Source organism: Cyrtonyx montezumae, unplaced genomic scaffold (genome assembly GCF_038088225.1).
Source record: "Cyrtonyx montezumae isolate F1298 unplaced genomic scaffold, pur_monq_1.0 scaffold_32, whole genome shotgun sequence".
Taxonomy (NCBI): Eukaryota; Metazoa; Chordata; class Aves; order Galliformes; family Odontophoridae; genus Cyrtonyx; species Cyrtonyx montezumae.
The window spans coordinates 5,157,412-5,172,004 of NW_027072037.1; the positions used below are offsets into that span (position 1 = coordinate 5,157,412).

At 39.7% G+C, this 14,593-nt stretch overlaps 1 protein-coding gene across 3 annotated transcripts in view; it reads left to right on the plus strand.

The window, feature by feature from the left end:
• LOC136053936 (sodium channel protein type 5 subunit alpha-like) overlaps positions 1-14,593 on the plus strand; it is a 562,080-nt gene that overhangs the window by 195,239 nt on the left and 352,248 nt on the right. For all 3 annotated transcript variants that reach the window (XM_065744930.1, XM_065744928.1, XM_065744929.1), the window contains 5 exons: positions 616-669; positions 1,953-2,094; positions 2,350-2,450; positions 2,922-3,192; positions 4,614-8,943. In XM_065744930.1, coding sequence (XP_065601002.1) covers positions 616-669; positions 1,953-2,094; positions 2,350-2,450; positions 2,922-3,192; positions 4,614-5,848 — 1,803 coding nt within the window. In that variant the 3' untranslated portion in view covers positions 5,849-8,943. The remainder of the gene's footprint in view (positions 1-615; positions 670-1,952; positions 2,095-2,349; positions 2,451-2,921; positions 3,193-4,613; positions 8,944-14,593) is intronic.

Here is a 14,593-nt window from a genome sequence, read left to right on the forward strand (position 1 = left end):
GCACATCTGGATTGTGAAGCAGGCTGGATGTCCATGGCCAGGCTCACATCAGGTGCTGATTACCCTTATCTCTTTCAAATCAGCAGTGATTCGTGCAACCATATTGGTTTTGACAGTGCATCAATTTATACTGTTTTAAAAGAGCGCAGAATCCAAGTTTCAGCAGGACCCCAAAATATACCCAATTCTTGTCAGTCTGAATGAGTGTTAGAGATGGAATCAGTCTTCCCTGGCCTGAGATCTCTGTAATGCAGGCACTCCAAGTTGTCCTCTGGAGCCCTGTTTCTTGATTGCTTGAGCTTCTTAAGGTATAAAGAAGTTCCTACTCCAGTTTCATGCCACGTTCCCATTTCTATTAAGACCATCTGTTTTACCCCTATGATTGCAGAAAATCAGAAAACATGAGAGTCTACATGAGAAAACCATTCTGGAGTGATTTTAAGTGACTAATTGAGCATTATCTGATGGATATACATTACTTTAAAGGAGAAGCAATTCATTAGTTATGAGGAACAAACTCAACACCATGTTTTGGAAAGTCATCACAATGATACCATCATTTCCAGATATGCTAATTTAATATGCTCAATTATGTATCTTGTGGTTTCTTTTCAGGCCACATTTAAAGGTTGGATGGATATTATGTATGCAGCAGTGGATTCTCGAGAGGTAGGTCACAACAATGAAAGGGATTATTTCCTTTTCCATTGACTTTTGTGATATTCAGGATGTTTAACGACATCCTGAACAACATGCAGGCTGCAAGTTCCTATCTTACTGTGCTTGAGACCACTGCAGACCTTCATTTTTTGCAGATGGTACTGATGTCTCATGACACTGAAATTAGATGAAATGCAGCCCACAGATTTAAGCAGCTAATTTGTCTGTTTGTCTTGGAAAACTCTCAGCATAGAGAAATCTCCACAGTGGGGCTGAGTCTACCAAACACCTAAATTGTCTGTTCTCTTTCTTCCACTCTCCCCACTGACTGCCATATTTGCCATGGATTGAATTTTTGATTGCAGAAACCCTTTGAGAAGTGTTGGGATTTTTTTTTTCCTTTTTGTTTTGGTATTTATGTTTAACGGAAGGAGTCATTGTCTCCTTTCCCTCTTTTAATAAATTTAAGGCACAAGACTACATTTACTGTTAAATGTTGAGATAACTACTGGGTATGGATGAGATTTAGTCAGGTTGAATTGACCAACAGGCAGTCGAGCCTTGAATGGAAGGACAAATGTCAAAAAACTTAATGGCTTCAAGAGAGAATCATCTTTGCATGATGTTGATCTATGCAAGAAGAAGATTTGGAAAGCCAGAACCACCCTCAGTGCCACTGGACTCCTTTGAAACACCTTGATTTTTTCCTTTCTCCATTCTATCTGAGATGGATAAGCTGATGATAACCCAGAACTTTGTGGATTTGTGATCCCAGGATTGTGCCACAGGTTTTTCGGATACCATTCTTCCTTGGAAAAATTCTTCCTGATATCAGTACTATTATCAAAATGGTTTGCATACTGAAGTATTTATTAAGAGGATGTAATTTATTTACTCTAAATGCAGTGGTTTTTAGCATCATCTAATTGTACTGTGATAATACTTTTGTTTCTTTCCAAGTGCCATTAGTTTATATAAGATTAGGGATAATCAGAAGACTGATTATTTTCCCTTTCTGGTTTCAAGCGGAGAACATTTTATAGGATTTGTTATGAAGTTGCACTTTTTGAGGCAGAGTGATCTATGCTGACAGTATTATAAAATACAACTGAATTAAACATGCCATTTCAGATACCAGAGATTGTGAAGCACTGACTTTGACAGTGGGAGTTGCATTGTTTTTCCTCTTTCATAATCTTTGTTGCTGGTGGATAGTTTTCTTTGAACTGCATTAATATTTTGATTTGTGCAGATCTGGTGTCATTTTCCTATTTTCCCTTATCCCTCTGCAGTGTGAGGAGCAGCCTGAATGGGAATGTAATTTATACATGTACCTGTACTTCGTGATTTTCATCATCTTCGGGTCTTTCTTCACACTGAACCTCTTCATTGGTGTCATCATTGACAATTTCAACCAGCAGAAGAAAAAGATAAGTATTGAATATGCTGCACACCACCTTGTGATCACTGCTGAGACAAGGGCAAGAGATCGATTTATAAGTAGCAGCTTTTCCACATTAGCCACAAGATTAACATTAGCACAACTGTTCTGTGAGACTTCTACAAAAGCACAGTTGTAGCAGCCCCTCGTCTCCCCATAGCAGAAGATAATGCAATCCTGGACTTTGGATGGAGGCAGTGGGGCTCTTTTCATTGGAAATAACAGTGCTTTTCTCATCCTATACTTAGGTGGCCAGGACATTTTTATGACAGAAGAACAGAAAAAGTATTATAATGCAATGAAAAAGTTGGGATCTAAGAAACCTCAAAAGCCAATCCCAAGACCACTGGTAAGGATGGCATAATTCAGTTGAATAATGTGTAATAGATAGAGATTAATTTAATAGATTAAATGCTATCCTGCTTCCCAGATGAAAACTACTCTTCTTTTACATATTTTGATTTTGGACAGTATTTGCAATCCTACTTTCCCATGCACTATAGAATTTCCACTGTTCTGCTGTATTGACTAAAAGTCCAATTTACATATGCAGTCATTTCAGTGGCTACATGTCTGCATTGAATGAATTGATGGCCACAGTCCAATGTCTTTTTTCAGTAGTTTCAAGAATCATTAGGCATAAATGGGTTTGAAAACTCTATCATCCAACCATCCATCATCATTTTCTTGTTTCTGAAGTGCTGGTGAGAAATGGTATATAGTCTATTTTCCTCTGCTTCCTGATGAATCAGCAGACAATCATGTCATCATTTTGACATGGTTCAAATCTCCTAACTAACAATCTTCTTCTTTCCTCCAGAACAAATACCAAGGTTTTATTTTTGATGTTGTCTCAAAACAAGCCTTTGATGTCTCCATCATGATTCTCATCTGCCTTAACATGGTTACCATGATGGTAGAAACAGATGATCAAAGTCAGGAGAAAGTGAACATCCTCCACAAAATCAACATGCTTTTTGTTGCCATCTTCACTGGGGAGTGCATCTTCAAAATGTTGGCACTACGACACTACTACTTCACCAATGGTTGGAACATCTTTGACTTTGTCGTCGTGATTCTGTCTATTGTAGGTAGGTGAATCTGAACGGCAGAGAAGCACTTTAACACAAGCTCCAAAGTTTAAAAGGTGGATATGAGCTTGATTAGACAGAGTTGAAAGATTCATGGAAAAAGCACTCCGAGAACTGGATTATAAGTGATTTTTAATATTTAAATAATACAGTGTAGCACTGCCTAACTTGTGTGATCAAGGAAATGATGGGATGTACTAGACAGTCAAATCTATTGAGAGCCAACACTCTGACAGTAGTGATGAAGATAACAGGTATCGCTGTATCGTATCATAGTACTGATTTCAGTGTGCGTGAGCATAAAACATGGTCCTGAACCAGCAGCATGCACTTCAGCCACGTGCTGGATAACAGCCTAAGGAAGAGAAGTAAAAAAGCCACATGCAAACTGCTATTATTTTGCTATTCACTTTTTATTATATGTGTGAAAAAATTCTTCATGTCAGCTGTGGACAGGTACAGTGAGTCTGGCTGCTCTCAGCTCTGCAAACGTATAGGTGTCTAGTGAGGATAACAGAGCCATCCCCTTGTTGACCAATGCTTCTGTTGCACTTAACTCTCTGGTGGACCAAGGTCCCAAGGCAGGATGTCTGTGGTCCCAAGAGAGCAGCCTGCATTTTGGGGACATTGGATCAGCCAAGCCCAGCCAGATTTCAGAGATTTGGATCACCAGGGAACATCACTGTCACACAGCTGTTATCAGAGCCTCCACACTGTGGGCATGTCCATAGCAGCCAGTTAAGCAGAGCCATTGCATTGGCTGTGCATCCTGTGATCAGCCAGGTTGTTTCAGTGTCAGAGGAGTCTCATCGCATATGGAGTCTGTTGACAGTGGACAATCTGGCCAAAGCTGATCTGTTTCTGCAGGGAAGAATGTTTAGCCACAAGGATGCAAGCTTATTTCTTTGCTAGCATAGCCTTAGCTCTTAGCTCCTCCCCTGCCCATCAAGGAGAATAGAAAAACTAAAACTAGCAAGCAACCAAGCTGATTTTTAGTAGGAACCTGCACCATTTTGGTTATTGCTCATGAAATCAGACCCAGAACACAGTGTTGACTTGCTAACACTTTGCAAACAAATCAGAAAACTCCTGACCAGTTGCAGTCCAGATAAACGGGTCATGACCAAAAGCTGCAGATAGTTGCGTCCTGTCCGACCTGATTCTGGTTTCTCGTTGCCAATAGATGACTTTTCCCTTTATGAAACCATCACTACCATTCACATCTTTGCTTATAGTCTCAATAAAATTTGCATGGATTAATGACCATGAAAATGCTAACAATAATGCCATTCCCTTTATCTTAAATCTTCCAGTTTGCAGAACTTTTCATTGATTTTTTCCATAATCCTCATTGATTTCTTTAAAGGGGATCAGGAATTGTTTCCAAGGTAATAACTTTCTGTTTGTGTTTTCTTTTCAAGGCACCGTACTTTCTGACATCATTCAGAAATATTTTTTCTCTCCCACACTCTTCAGAGTCATTCGCTTGGCTCGAATTGGCCGGATCCTAAGACTCATCCGGGGAGCCAAAGGAATTCGAACTCTCCTTTTTGCCTTAATGATGTCCCTGCCTGCTCTGTTCAACATCGGCCTCCTGCTTTTTCTGGTCATGTTCATTTATGCCATTTTTGGCATGGCTAACTTTGCCTATGTTAAGAAGGAGTATGGGATCGATGACATGTTCAACTTTCAAACTTTTGCTAACAGCATGCTCTGTCTCTTCCAAATCACAACGTCAGCTGGCTGGGATGGTCTTCTCAATCCTATTTTGAACACTGGACCACCGTATTGTGACCCAAACCTTCCAAATGCAAATGGCTCTAAGGGAGACTGTGGAAGTCCTGCCGTAGGGATTTTATTCTTTGTTACTTATATCATTATATCATTTCTCATTGTTGTAAACATGTATATAGCCATTATTTTAGAGAACTTCAGTGTAGCCACTGAGGAAAGTACAGAGCCTCTAAGTGAGGATGATTTTGATATGTTCTATGAAATCTGGGAGAAGTTTGACCCTGAAGCCACTCAGTTTATTGAGTATTCTGCACTTTCAGACTTTGCAGATGCACTGTCAGAACCTTTGCGCATAGCGAAACCAAACAAAATCAAACTCATAGCAATGGACCTGCCCATGGTCAGTGGAGATCGGATCCATTGCTTGGATATTTTGTTTGCTTTTACAAAAAGGGTGCTAGGAGAATCTGGGGAGATGGATGCCCTTAAAATACAAATGGAAGAAAAGTTCATGGCGGCAAATCCATCCAAGATCTCATATGAACCAATAACAACAACTCTCAGACGGAAACAAGAAGAGGTCTCCGCCATCGTCATCCAGCGCGCCTACAGGAGACATTTGTTTCGGCGCTCAATGAGGCAGGCGTCTTACTTGTACAGACACAGAACTTTTGATGGCAGCATCCTCGAGGACGATGCACCCGAGAAGGAGGGTCTCATTGCATTCATGATGAATGAAAACTACGGCAGGCCAATAGACAAATCAGAAACCCTGTCCTCCACGTCCTTCCCTCCATCCTACGACAGCGTTACCAGAGGTACAAGCGAGAACCTCCAGCTGAAGTTGACAGACTCAAGCAGAAGTGACGAGGCCATAGATTGTTTGCTCTCACCAGACAGAGATAAAGAATCAATTGTTTAAATGTCTGTTTAGAATGCTTTAAAATATTGTTTACAGAATGTAATGCTGTAACTACACAACGACTGAAGCAGCCTTTTTATTAAACATTAGTTGCAAAAGAAACAATGGAGTTTTTACCCTTAACTACAGAAGTCTAATAAGTCATATAACCTTTGACCCTGCTCTTTTTGACTTGGCTCAATATTTATATTTATATATGCACAGGAAGAATCTTGGCAGGGTCATAGCTGTTATATCAATGGTGTGAATAGGAATATGCTAGACTGTAAGACAGCAAACACAGTGTATATCTATCCACAGATAAAGCCTGGCTGTATACATTCATTTAAGGTCTTACTCATATTAGTGTGTTTACTTATGGCAATGTATGACCTTGCATTCTAAAAAGAAAAAAAATATATCACAGCTGCTGTAGCAAAATGTAACACTTACTGTATATGTTGTGAATGGTCTTTCATAAATTTATTATATTTGATATTTTTTTACTTAAAAAAGTCTCTTTTTCCATGGAGATTAATGATCCTTACACTCTTCATGATGAACTCTGAGTCAAGGTAGTAGCAACTTGCAGGATCCCCATTGTTTGAAGAGGAAAGTTGTTGCAAAATAAACCATCCAGTTAGCAGCATTTAACTGCTTATTGCACTCAGCCCTCCCCGCTGGGACTTGCAACTGCTCATCAGCAGGAATAGAAAAAGAAGAAAAAAAAAGAAAAAAACAGAGAAGGAAACGATGACAAAAGAATAGGAGAAACTGCTTGTTCTATCCTTCAGGAAGTCAGAGGGTAATGGATTCTGTTTGTAAAACTGTTAATAAAAGCACTAATTTTTTAGTATGTTTCAAGAATCTGCTTTGAATACTGCAATCAAACTTGCCATAGAAGTAGTGCATCACTTGTGTGTAGTGCTCAAGGCACCGTCTATGCTGGCAGAGTTTCTGTTTAGGGCATGGGATAGGCTATGATTTCCCAGGAACACTGAGCTAAGCAGCCTTTTGGGAAACTCTGTGCATCAATATTACTCCAGAAATAGTATTATTAATCATAACAACGCTGATGGGTCATGAGGAATGGCTGCAACAGTGTGTTCAAGAAGGTGGGAGGGGAAGTGCCCCTGGATCTGTATGTAACCTCTAAGATTTTGAATCCTTTCTTCTCAGTATCCATCTTTCATTTTATCAGATGGTACGGTTAGATTACTGGGGAAGGACAAGAAATACAGGAACCAATGATAAGAATCCACTAGAAAACAGAAATATCCTGATTCCTGCAGGCAAAGGAATATTTACAGCTGATGCATCAGCTTCAGGCCAAAGAAATGACAACAGAATGGAAGGAGGATGTGTGGCTGTAGAAAAGTGTTAGAGGTTTTATGTGCTAACATAGCTTATTATTTATTATTAAACTTTCAGCCGTGGTAGAATATGAGAAAGTATTTATGGAATATAGAGACAAGTCTGTCATTGCAGACAAGTTCTTTCTTTTTCACCTTCAGACTGATTGTACTTGGTTTGGTTGAACTTCGTGAAAAATCTTGAGATTTCTGTAATGAGCCATTGCACTTTAAGGAAGAGTAATTGTGCTTTTCACCTTGGAGAAGCAAAGATATCAAGAATGTATTTAAGGTGTATTGTGATTGACATTTAGTTACATCCCAGGTTGTAAAGGTGTCAAAATCCACATGGGGTTGGCAACAAGAATTAAAGCAACATGTTACAGCAAATTTTGTCTATGACCATTGTTATCTGTCCTCTAAACAAGTCAAAACATGTAAAGACAGCGTGTCAAGAGGATGACTGTATCTGTAAATATGGGCTAATTATTCTCTCCATTCATTGAGAGGTGTCTCAGGCATTCACTTGAGAGTGGGCTATTGGATAATGCAGATAATTTGCCAGCAGGATTTCTGGGGTCTGTTCCTGATTCTTGCTACATGATTTTTAGGCAAATAATTGAACCTATCTGTGCCTCAGTTTACCCATCTGTAAAATGGGGGTAATAATACTTACCTACCTCACAGGGGTGTTGTCAGACTTTCTGGTTGCAAAGTGCTATAAGGGAATGAAACATATTCTATAAGTATTATTATAATCATGCTCTCTTGCCCTTTTTAACCCCATGTCTATGGTGTATAACATAGGGCTGTTCCTCTGGAGATTTTGTTGCCTTTAAATCTTGTATGTAATTAGATTCTAACCTAAGGGAACTACTCTTCGTTCCTTAAAGTGAAAATACTCTTTATTCTTTTCTTCCTCCTCACCATCCTTTCCCCTCACCCCTCCACCCCCAAAGAAGAAAATTGCTCAAGGCTTCTCAAATTAAGAGAAACTTTATACAGATTCCCTGTGTATTTATGCTGTAATCTTATTCTGACTGTACATATCACCCAGAAAGAGTATGCGATTTTTATATTTATATGTATACACACACACACACACACACATATACCTATACATATATAAGTATGTTGTGAGTTTATAGAGTGACTGACACTCAGAGGACACGACTTACTGATTAAAATGTTTTGTTCTCAATGGGATTTATCGATCATTAGAAATGAGCTGCTGCCTATAATGAAACTGTTTAATTAGGAAATAGTACATGCGTTACCTGCTGAACAAGCATTTATTGGCTGACAACTGGCAAAATTATTTTCCTTTCAAAGCTTCAGAATAAAATAAAAGAAAAAAAAAAGGAAAAAGCTAAGAAATAAGAGGATTTCTTACCTGATTTATATCATTCAATAGATAATATTCAAAACAACAACAACAAAAAAGCCAACCTGCATATAGCAATGCTGTGTTGATCACTCTGTTTTACAAATATTTTAATTATTAGCAACTTATATTCAATTTATATTTTTAATAAGAGTGTGGCCCAGTGATGAATGGGATGTAATGGGAAGATTAGCTGGTAATTGATCATATTAGAGAGGAGCTCTTCCTCAGGACTTTTCACTCATGCATTGAACATTTCATTGCCATTGCTGTCGGACCCTGTAGTACATTTGCAATATAACTGGCTACGGTTTCTACCCCAAATCTGTTAAAAAATTGTTAATTCAAAAAATATATATGAAATTAGGTCTTAACCAGGCGTTTACAGTGCGACTTCATTAGGAAAAAGAATGAATTGTAAATTACTTTTGGAAGCTTTGTAACTGGAAGATGGCTTTTCCATTAGGTTTTCAGTTTTGTTGAACGTTTCTTTAAAGCTGAAGAGAGAATGGTATCTTTGTATCATATGCAGAACTCCCCTGCAAAACTTCAGACAGCCTCACTTGCAGATTTATTAATGGAGATGCCGATTTGTACTCAGCAACGATACGTCCTCCCAGCACAGTGACTTAAAGACACTGACTTAATAGTTGGCCCACACTGTCTGTAAGCATGAGTGCTACCATTTTTTTCTGTTGATTTGTTCAATAAAGGCTACCACATGAATCACTCAAGCTACAAAAAGAGCAAGGAAAATATCAGCCAATATCATAGGACATATTAAGCTGTTTGTACCTGGAAAAAAAATCAAGTTTATTATGTTTCTTTATTAAATAAATAAGGACAACAAATATTTCCTGTGTCAATTATTTTTTGTTATTTTATTTATGTGACTTCTTTGGCACCTTGAGCTCCTTTGTTTGGGAGTTGCATGGTAACTTTTGTTAGTCCCTGTCCATCCTGCACTACAAGGCTTACTACAGGGTGTTAAGGGCTTGAGCCAAAGCTTGTTGAAGTTCATGGAGAATTTTTGGGTAAGAAAATAATCAATTTACTTCATGGTAGTATGGATTTATATCTACTTCAGTTATTCTGATTTGGCCTTTGTTATTATTGTATTAGTTATATACTAAAATGGCCACTAAAAAAGGGCCCAATTCTTGAGTGCCTCAGACCTGGAAGGTACTTCAAGAGGGACAGATGACCACACTTGGAGCTCTTCCCTTAGCTCATAAAATCATAGCATCATTAAGGTTAGAAAAAAGGTGAGATCACCAACTACAACCCTAACCCACCTCCACCATGCCCACTGACCACGTCCTCAGTGCCACATCTCCACAGTTCTGGAACACCTCCAGGGACGGTGACCCCACCACCTCCCTGAGCAGCTGTGCCACTGCATCACCACTCTTTCTGAGGAGAAACTTCTCCTAAAATCTGGCTTGAAATCTTCCATCCTGAAGATATCCAAACTATGATCTTTTCAGCACTGAGGGAATCAGCGTTACCTCTGCAAAGCCTCACACCAGTGTAGTTACCCTGTTTCTATTTTCTGCATTCTGTTTAATCAGGGAAAGTTCTGAAATCACATAAAAACAAAAGAAAACTGTGCTGATTTAAACACAAGTCAAAGAGTCCAATCAGTCCTTTGAATTAATTTAGTAAAATCAGTTTATAGTAATGTTTTACATTAACCTGGGACAGTGTGACTTGTGGGAAATACTTTTTTTTTTAAGTAAACATTTAAGAGAATGTGTCATATAATAATATGAATCCTGAGAAATTGTGCGTACAGAATGAATCTGGATGAAGTTTTTTCAGCAACATACTTTTGGTTGGAAGGAGCTGTTTTTTGAAATAAAAACTTTCCACAGAGATGTGACAGGTTAGACAAGGAAATTTCTTGTTATAATTTGTCATCAGAATTCTCATGGAAAGGACATTCAGAGTCATAATCCCTACTGTGATGAATTCCATTTGTAGACTGTTACCAGAAACACTTAGCTCCTCTGCATGCACTCCCGTCACTGTGCTAGGGGCTGGTTTAGGTTATGGGACCTTTCTCCTTTTCATGCAGGTCTTGGGGAAAGTTCTAAAGGGTTCAGATGTTTCCTTCTTCCGAATGAAATTTCATAGAAACATTCACTTTTTACCAGAGTGATTACTATGTCCCGGACCTAACAAGGAACATAGAGGACTGGCTTCACAATTATACACTTACTGCAGATTTTACAGGGTGCTGAGTTTATTTCTTCTTCTTTTTTTTTTTTTTTTGTTTTTGTTTTTGTTTTTGTTTTTATTTTCAATTCAGAGTGTGTATAAGGTTTTTTGTTGCTGTTGTTTTTAATACAGTTCTGTTGATTATCATATTCTCGGGTCTGTTAAGTAAAACCTGTTTGAAATCTGTGAGATTAGAGTCAGAGACTGCAATCTTCAGATTCACCCTGTGATTTTGCAGTGGTTTCAATTCTTTTTTATTTTTGATGCAAATCAGCTCATAAATGCTAGGACCATTTCGGAAATAAGTCTGTGTTTGGATAGACAGTGAGAGCAGAGTGAGCAGGAAGGATGGAAGAAGGGAGGGAAGGAAGGAGGAAAGGAAGGAAGGGAAAGAAAAAGAAAAAGAGAAAAAAGAGAAAGAGAAAGAATAAGAGAAAGAAAAAAAAAGAATGAAGGAAGAGGAAAAGGAAGAGGAAAAGGAAAAGGAAAAGGAAAAGGAAAAGGAAAAGGAAAAGGAAAAGGAAAAGGAAAAGGAAAAGGAAAAGGAAAGAAAAAAGAAAAAGAAAAAAGAAAAAAGAAAAAGAAAAAGAAAAAGAAAAAGAAAAAGAAAAAGAAAAAGAAAAAGAAAAAGAAAAAGAAAAAGAAAAAGAAAAAGAAAAAGAAAAAGAAAAAGAAAAAGAAAAAGAAAGAAAAAGAAAAAGAAAAAAAAGAAAAAGAAAGAAAAAGAAAAAGCCCATGAAGCTGTAAATGATATAGCTGCTTGAGCATGTCAGATCTTCCAGCTAGCGGTGAAAGACAGGCCTCACTGGGTGAAGAACAAACATGGAAATCCTTCTGAATGTTTACATATTGCAAAGAAATAGCACCCATGTCAAAGGGAAAGCATGTGAAAGCAAATAGGTCAAGGGGAATAGCTATTGGCAGCAAGCAAAAAAATGCTTCGGAGTCAAACGTCACTGATAACCCCGTGAGGGCTGGAGGTGTTGGACTGCAGCAAAGGCACGGTTTTGTCAGCACCTCAGCACGAGCTATTTTAGCAATCTGACAAGCCTCTGAACAGCTCCTGGGATGTGTGCTCATGCTACAGCAAAGTTTCAGAGCAAAGTTTCAGAGGCAGCTTCCAGGGTTGGTCAGATCTCTGTGGTCACCCTGCCTGTTGGTGGGCCATGAGTTTGTGCAAGCCCATGGCATTAGGTGGCCTTCGTGCCCTGTAAATTAGCAGTTCTGAGTGCCACACAGTACAGAGCCAGTACTTAGTCACTAGAACGTCTTAAATGTGAGACTTTGATTTAAAAGGAATGCACCTTGGAAAATCTTTGGATTTTTTTCACCAAAACTTCAAGGGTATGTGCTACGTCCAGTCCTGGGCCACCCAGTACAGGAGAGAGATGGACATTCTGGAAAGAGCCCAACATAGGGCCACTAGGATGATCAGCAGACTGGAACACTTCTCCTGAGAGTAGAAGCTGAGAGAGCTGGGGCTTTTCACCCTGGAGAGGAGAAGGCGCAGAGAACATGGGGTCTCCTCGTTGGAGATGTCCAGGAGCCACCAGGACTTGGGGCACCTTGCTCTGGGTGGCCCTGGTGGGATGAGAGGCACCCAGAGCTCCTGCCCAGCTCAGCCAGTCAAAGTTGCAGCTCCTGCCCAGCTCAGCCAGCCAAAAACTCTGGCCATGTTTTCAAGCTTTCTGGATTTCTACCAAATACATTAAGACAAAAATTAGGGGCATAAAGATAAAAAGAGCAAAGATTGAGGAAGTAACAATAAAATCATGCAGAGTGGCTCTGCAAGGAGTCAAAATTCGGTCCTCTGCCAAAAGGTGACTTGAAGTGCACATCAGTGTTTTCAAGAGTCAGTGTTTTCTCTGAAACCCTGGTCATGCTAAAGCCTAAGGGAACTGAGCAATTACCCTTAGGGAAGCCAGGTTTCTAACTCTTTTTTTTTTCTTTTGTTTTCAAAAAGGCTGTTGCAGTTGCTCACATTTGTCTTAATTTTTAATCTCCTCAAACCTGCAGACCAAGCACAGAGGAAATAATTTTCATTTGTAGTTCAGGGACAAGCTGTGCAAGTGAAGAGAATTTGTCAGGAGGACACAAACCTGGAGTGATGGGTCCCAATGGGACACAGGACAATCCAGCCCTCAGTGGCCTTGGTCACATCCTGGATGTCCCCACCTGGTGCCACTGGGTCCTGGCTGTGGGGAGGTGATCTGAATGTGCTCCAGTGATGGGATTCACCACCCAGAAAGTGTAATAAAGTACTGAAGATTCTCTGAATCGAAAGATAAAGGGAGGAAGGCACAGATTACATTCATTATTTTGGTTTTAAAACTCGAGCTTGAATCCGACCTGGATTCAAATCTTCTTTCTGCTCATCATCAGAGGAGATCCTCTTTGAAACCGTGTAATACTCAGCACAATTGCTGCTTCCCTTATTCACAGTTTTAAGCCATATAGTTTCTCTCCTTTCCAAAGAACAGAACACAACGAAAAGATGGACGTTGGTACAAGGTAAGAAAGAAAATAACACCTTTTATTTTTACAAGTGGAAGCCAATCAGGTGTGACTGGCCAATCAGCCAAGCAGGAGTCAAGTGTGAGCAGTGAGGATAAAGCCCCATTCTGTCACCCACTGCCCACCCTTGGGCACTTCTACCATGAGCAGATCTTACATTTCACAGGTGTGATGGGAACCATAAGCCACGAATGTCTCTGAGCCTATTTTGGGGTAGGGTCTCAAGGACCTGGCAGCTTCAGGGTCCACAGCGTGAACTTGCTACCCAGCAGCTGTGATCTCCTCACACCTCAGCCTCTGTGGGAAGATCAGCCCGAAGATTAGTCAGCCTTCACATTCTTGGAGTGTTTGGCATAGAAACACTTCGGGGCATTGACAAGGGGAAGGTGAAGGGCTACCCAGGCTCCAGAAAGTGGTAAACATGGCTCCTGTCCAAATCTAACAGGGGTAATAGGGCTTTATAAGGTTAGACATGACACAGGGAGAGAGGGATGACGTGGTGGCTTACACCTCTCAAGTCAGTTCACTGTTGCAGTGTGGAAGGGTGGACCAAGCACATCCTTTGACACTCAAAGCAAGTCTTCCTGTTTAGTTCCCTCTTTTAAGAAATTTATTTGACATGCTCAGGTCCCGAGAGGGGAAAAATGAGATTTGCAATAAAACCATATTATCACCTCCATGAAGGCAACCAGAATGTATCTTCCTTAAGGGATTTGTCTTGGAGGAAACTCCAGATAAAGTCAATGGGGCTCTCCAGAGTAAAAGAAAATGAGATTAAAACTTGATCCTGTAGGAATCTTTTTATCTGATGATGTTTGTAATTAGCAATCTGAGCTTTTGTAATCCTCTCCATTCCTAGTGTAGGTAGCTGAGTGTTGTATGTATCACAGTTCTGGTCTCGGAGCTGCATCCAAATCCCCGAAGCCTGAAGCTTAAGGTCCTTACCCAGCTCTAATTTGAGAGCTTTGACTCTCACACCAGCTGACTGCATGGATTAAATGCATGTAAATACCTTCATAGTGACTAGCAAAACATACTCGTGACACTATCCTAAATTGGGATGCTCTCTCTCCAGGGATGTCAGTTTGATGTTATCGCCTACTCAGAAAGTAAAACCCTTTATTGAAGGAGGAAGACCTCATGCTCTCCATGATGCCCACTCATAACAAGCTTCTTTATCCTCTAGGTCTGCTTTTTGCTCTGCTTTGCCATCATTAAAGTTGGCTTTCTAAATGCCATGGTGCAAAGATGCAGTTATTAATGCTTTGATATCATCTCTATTTCAGCTCAGCCTGC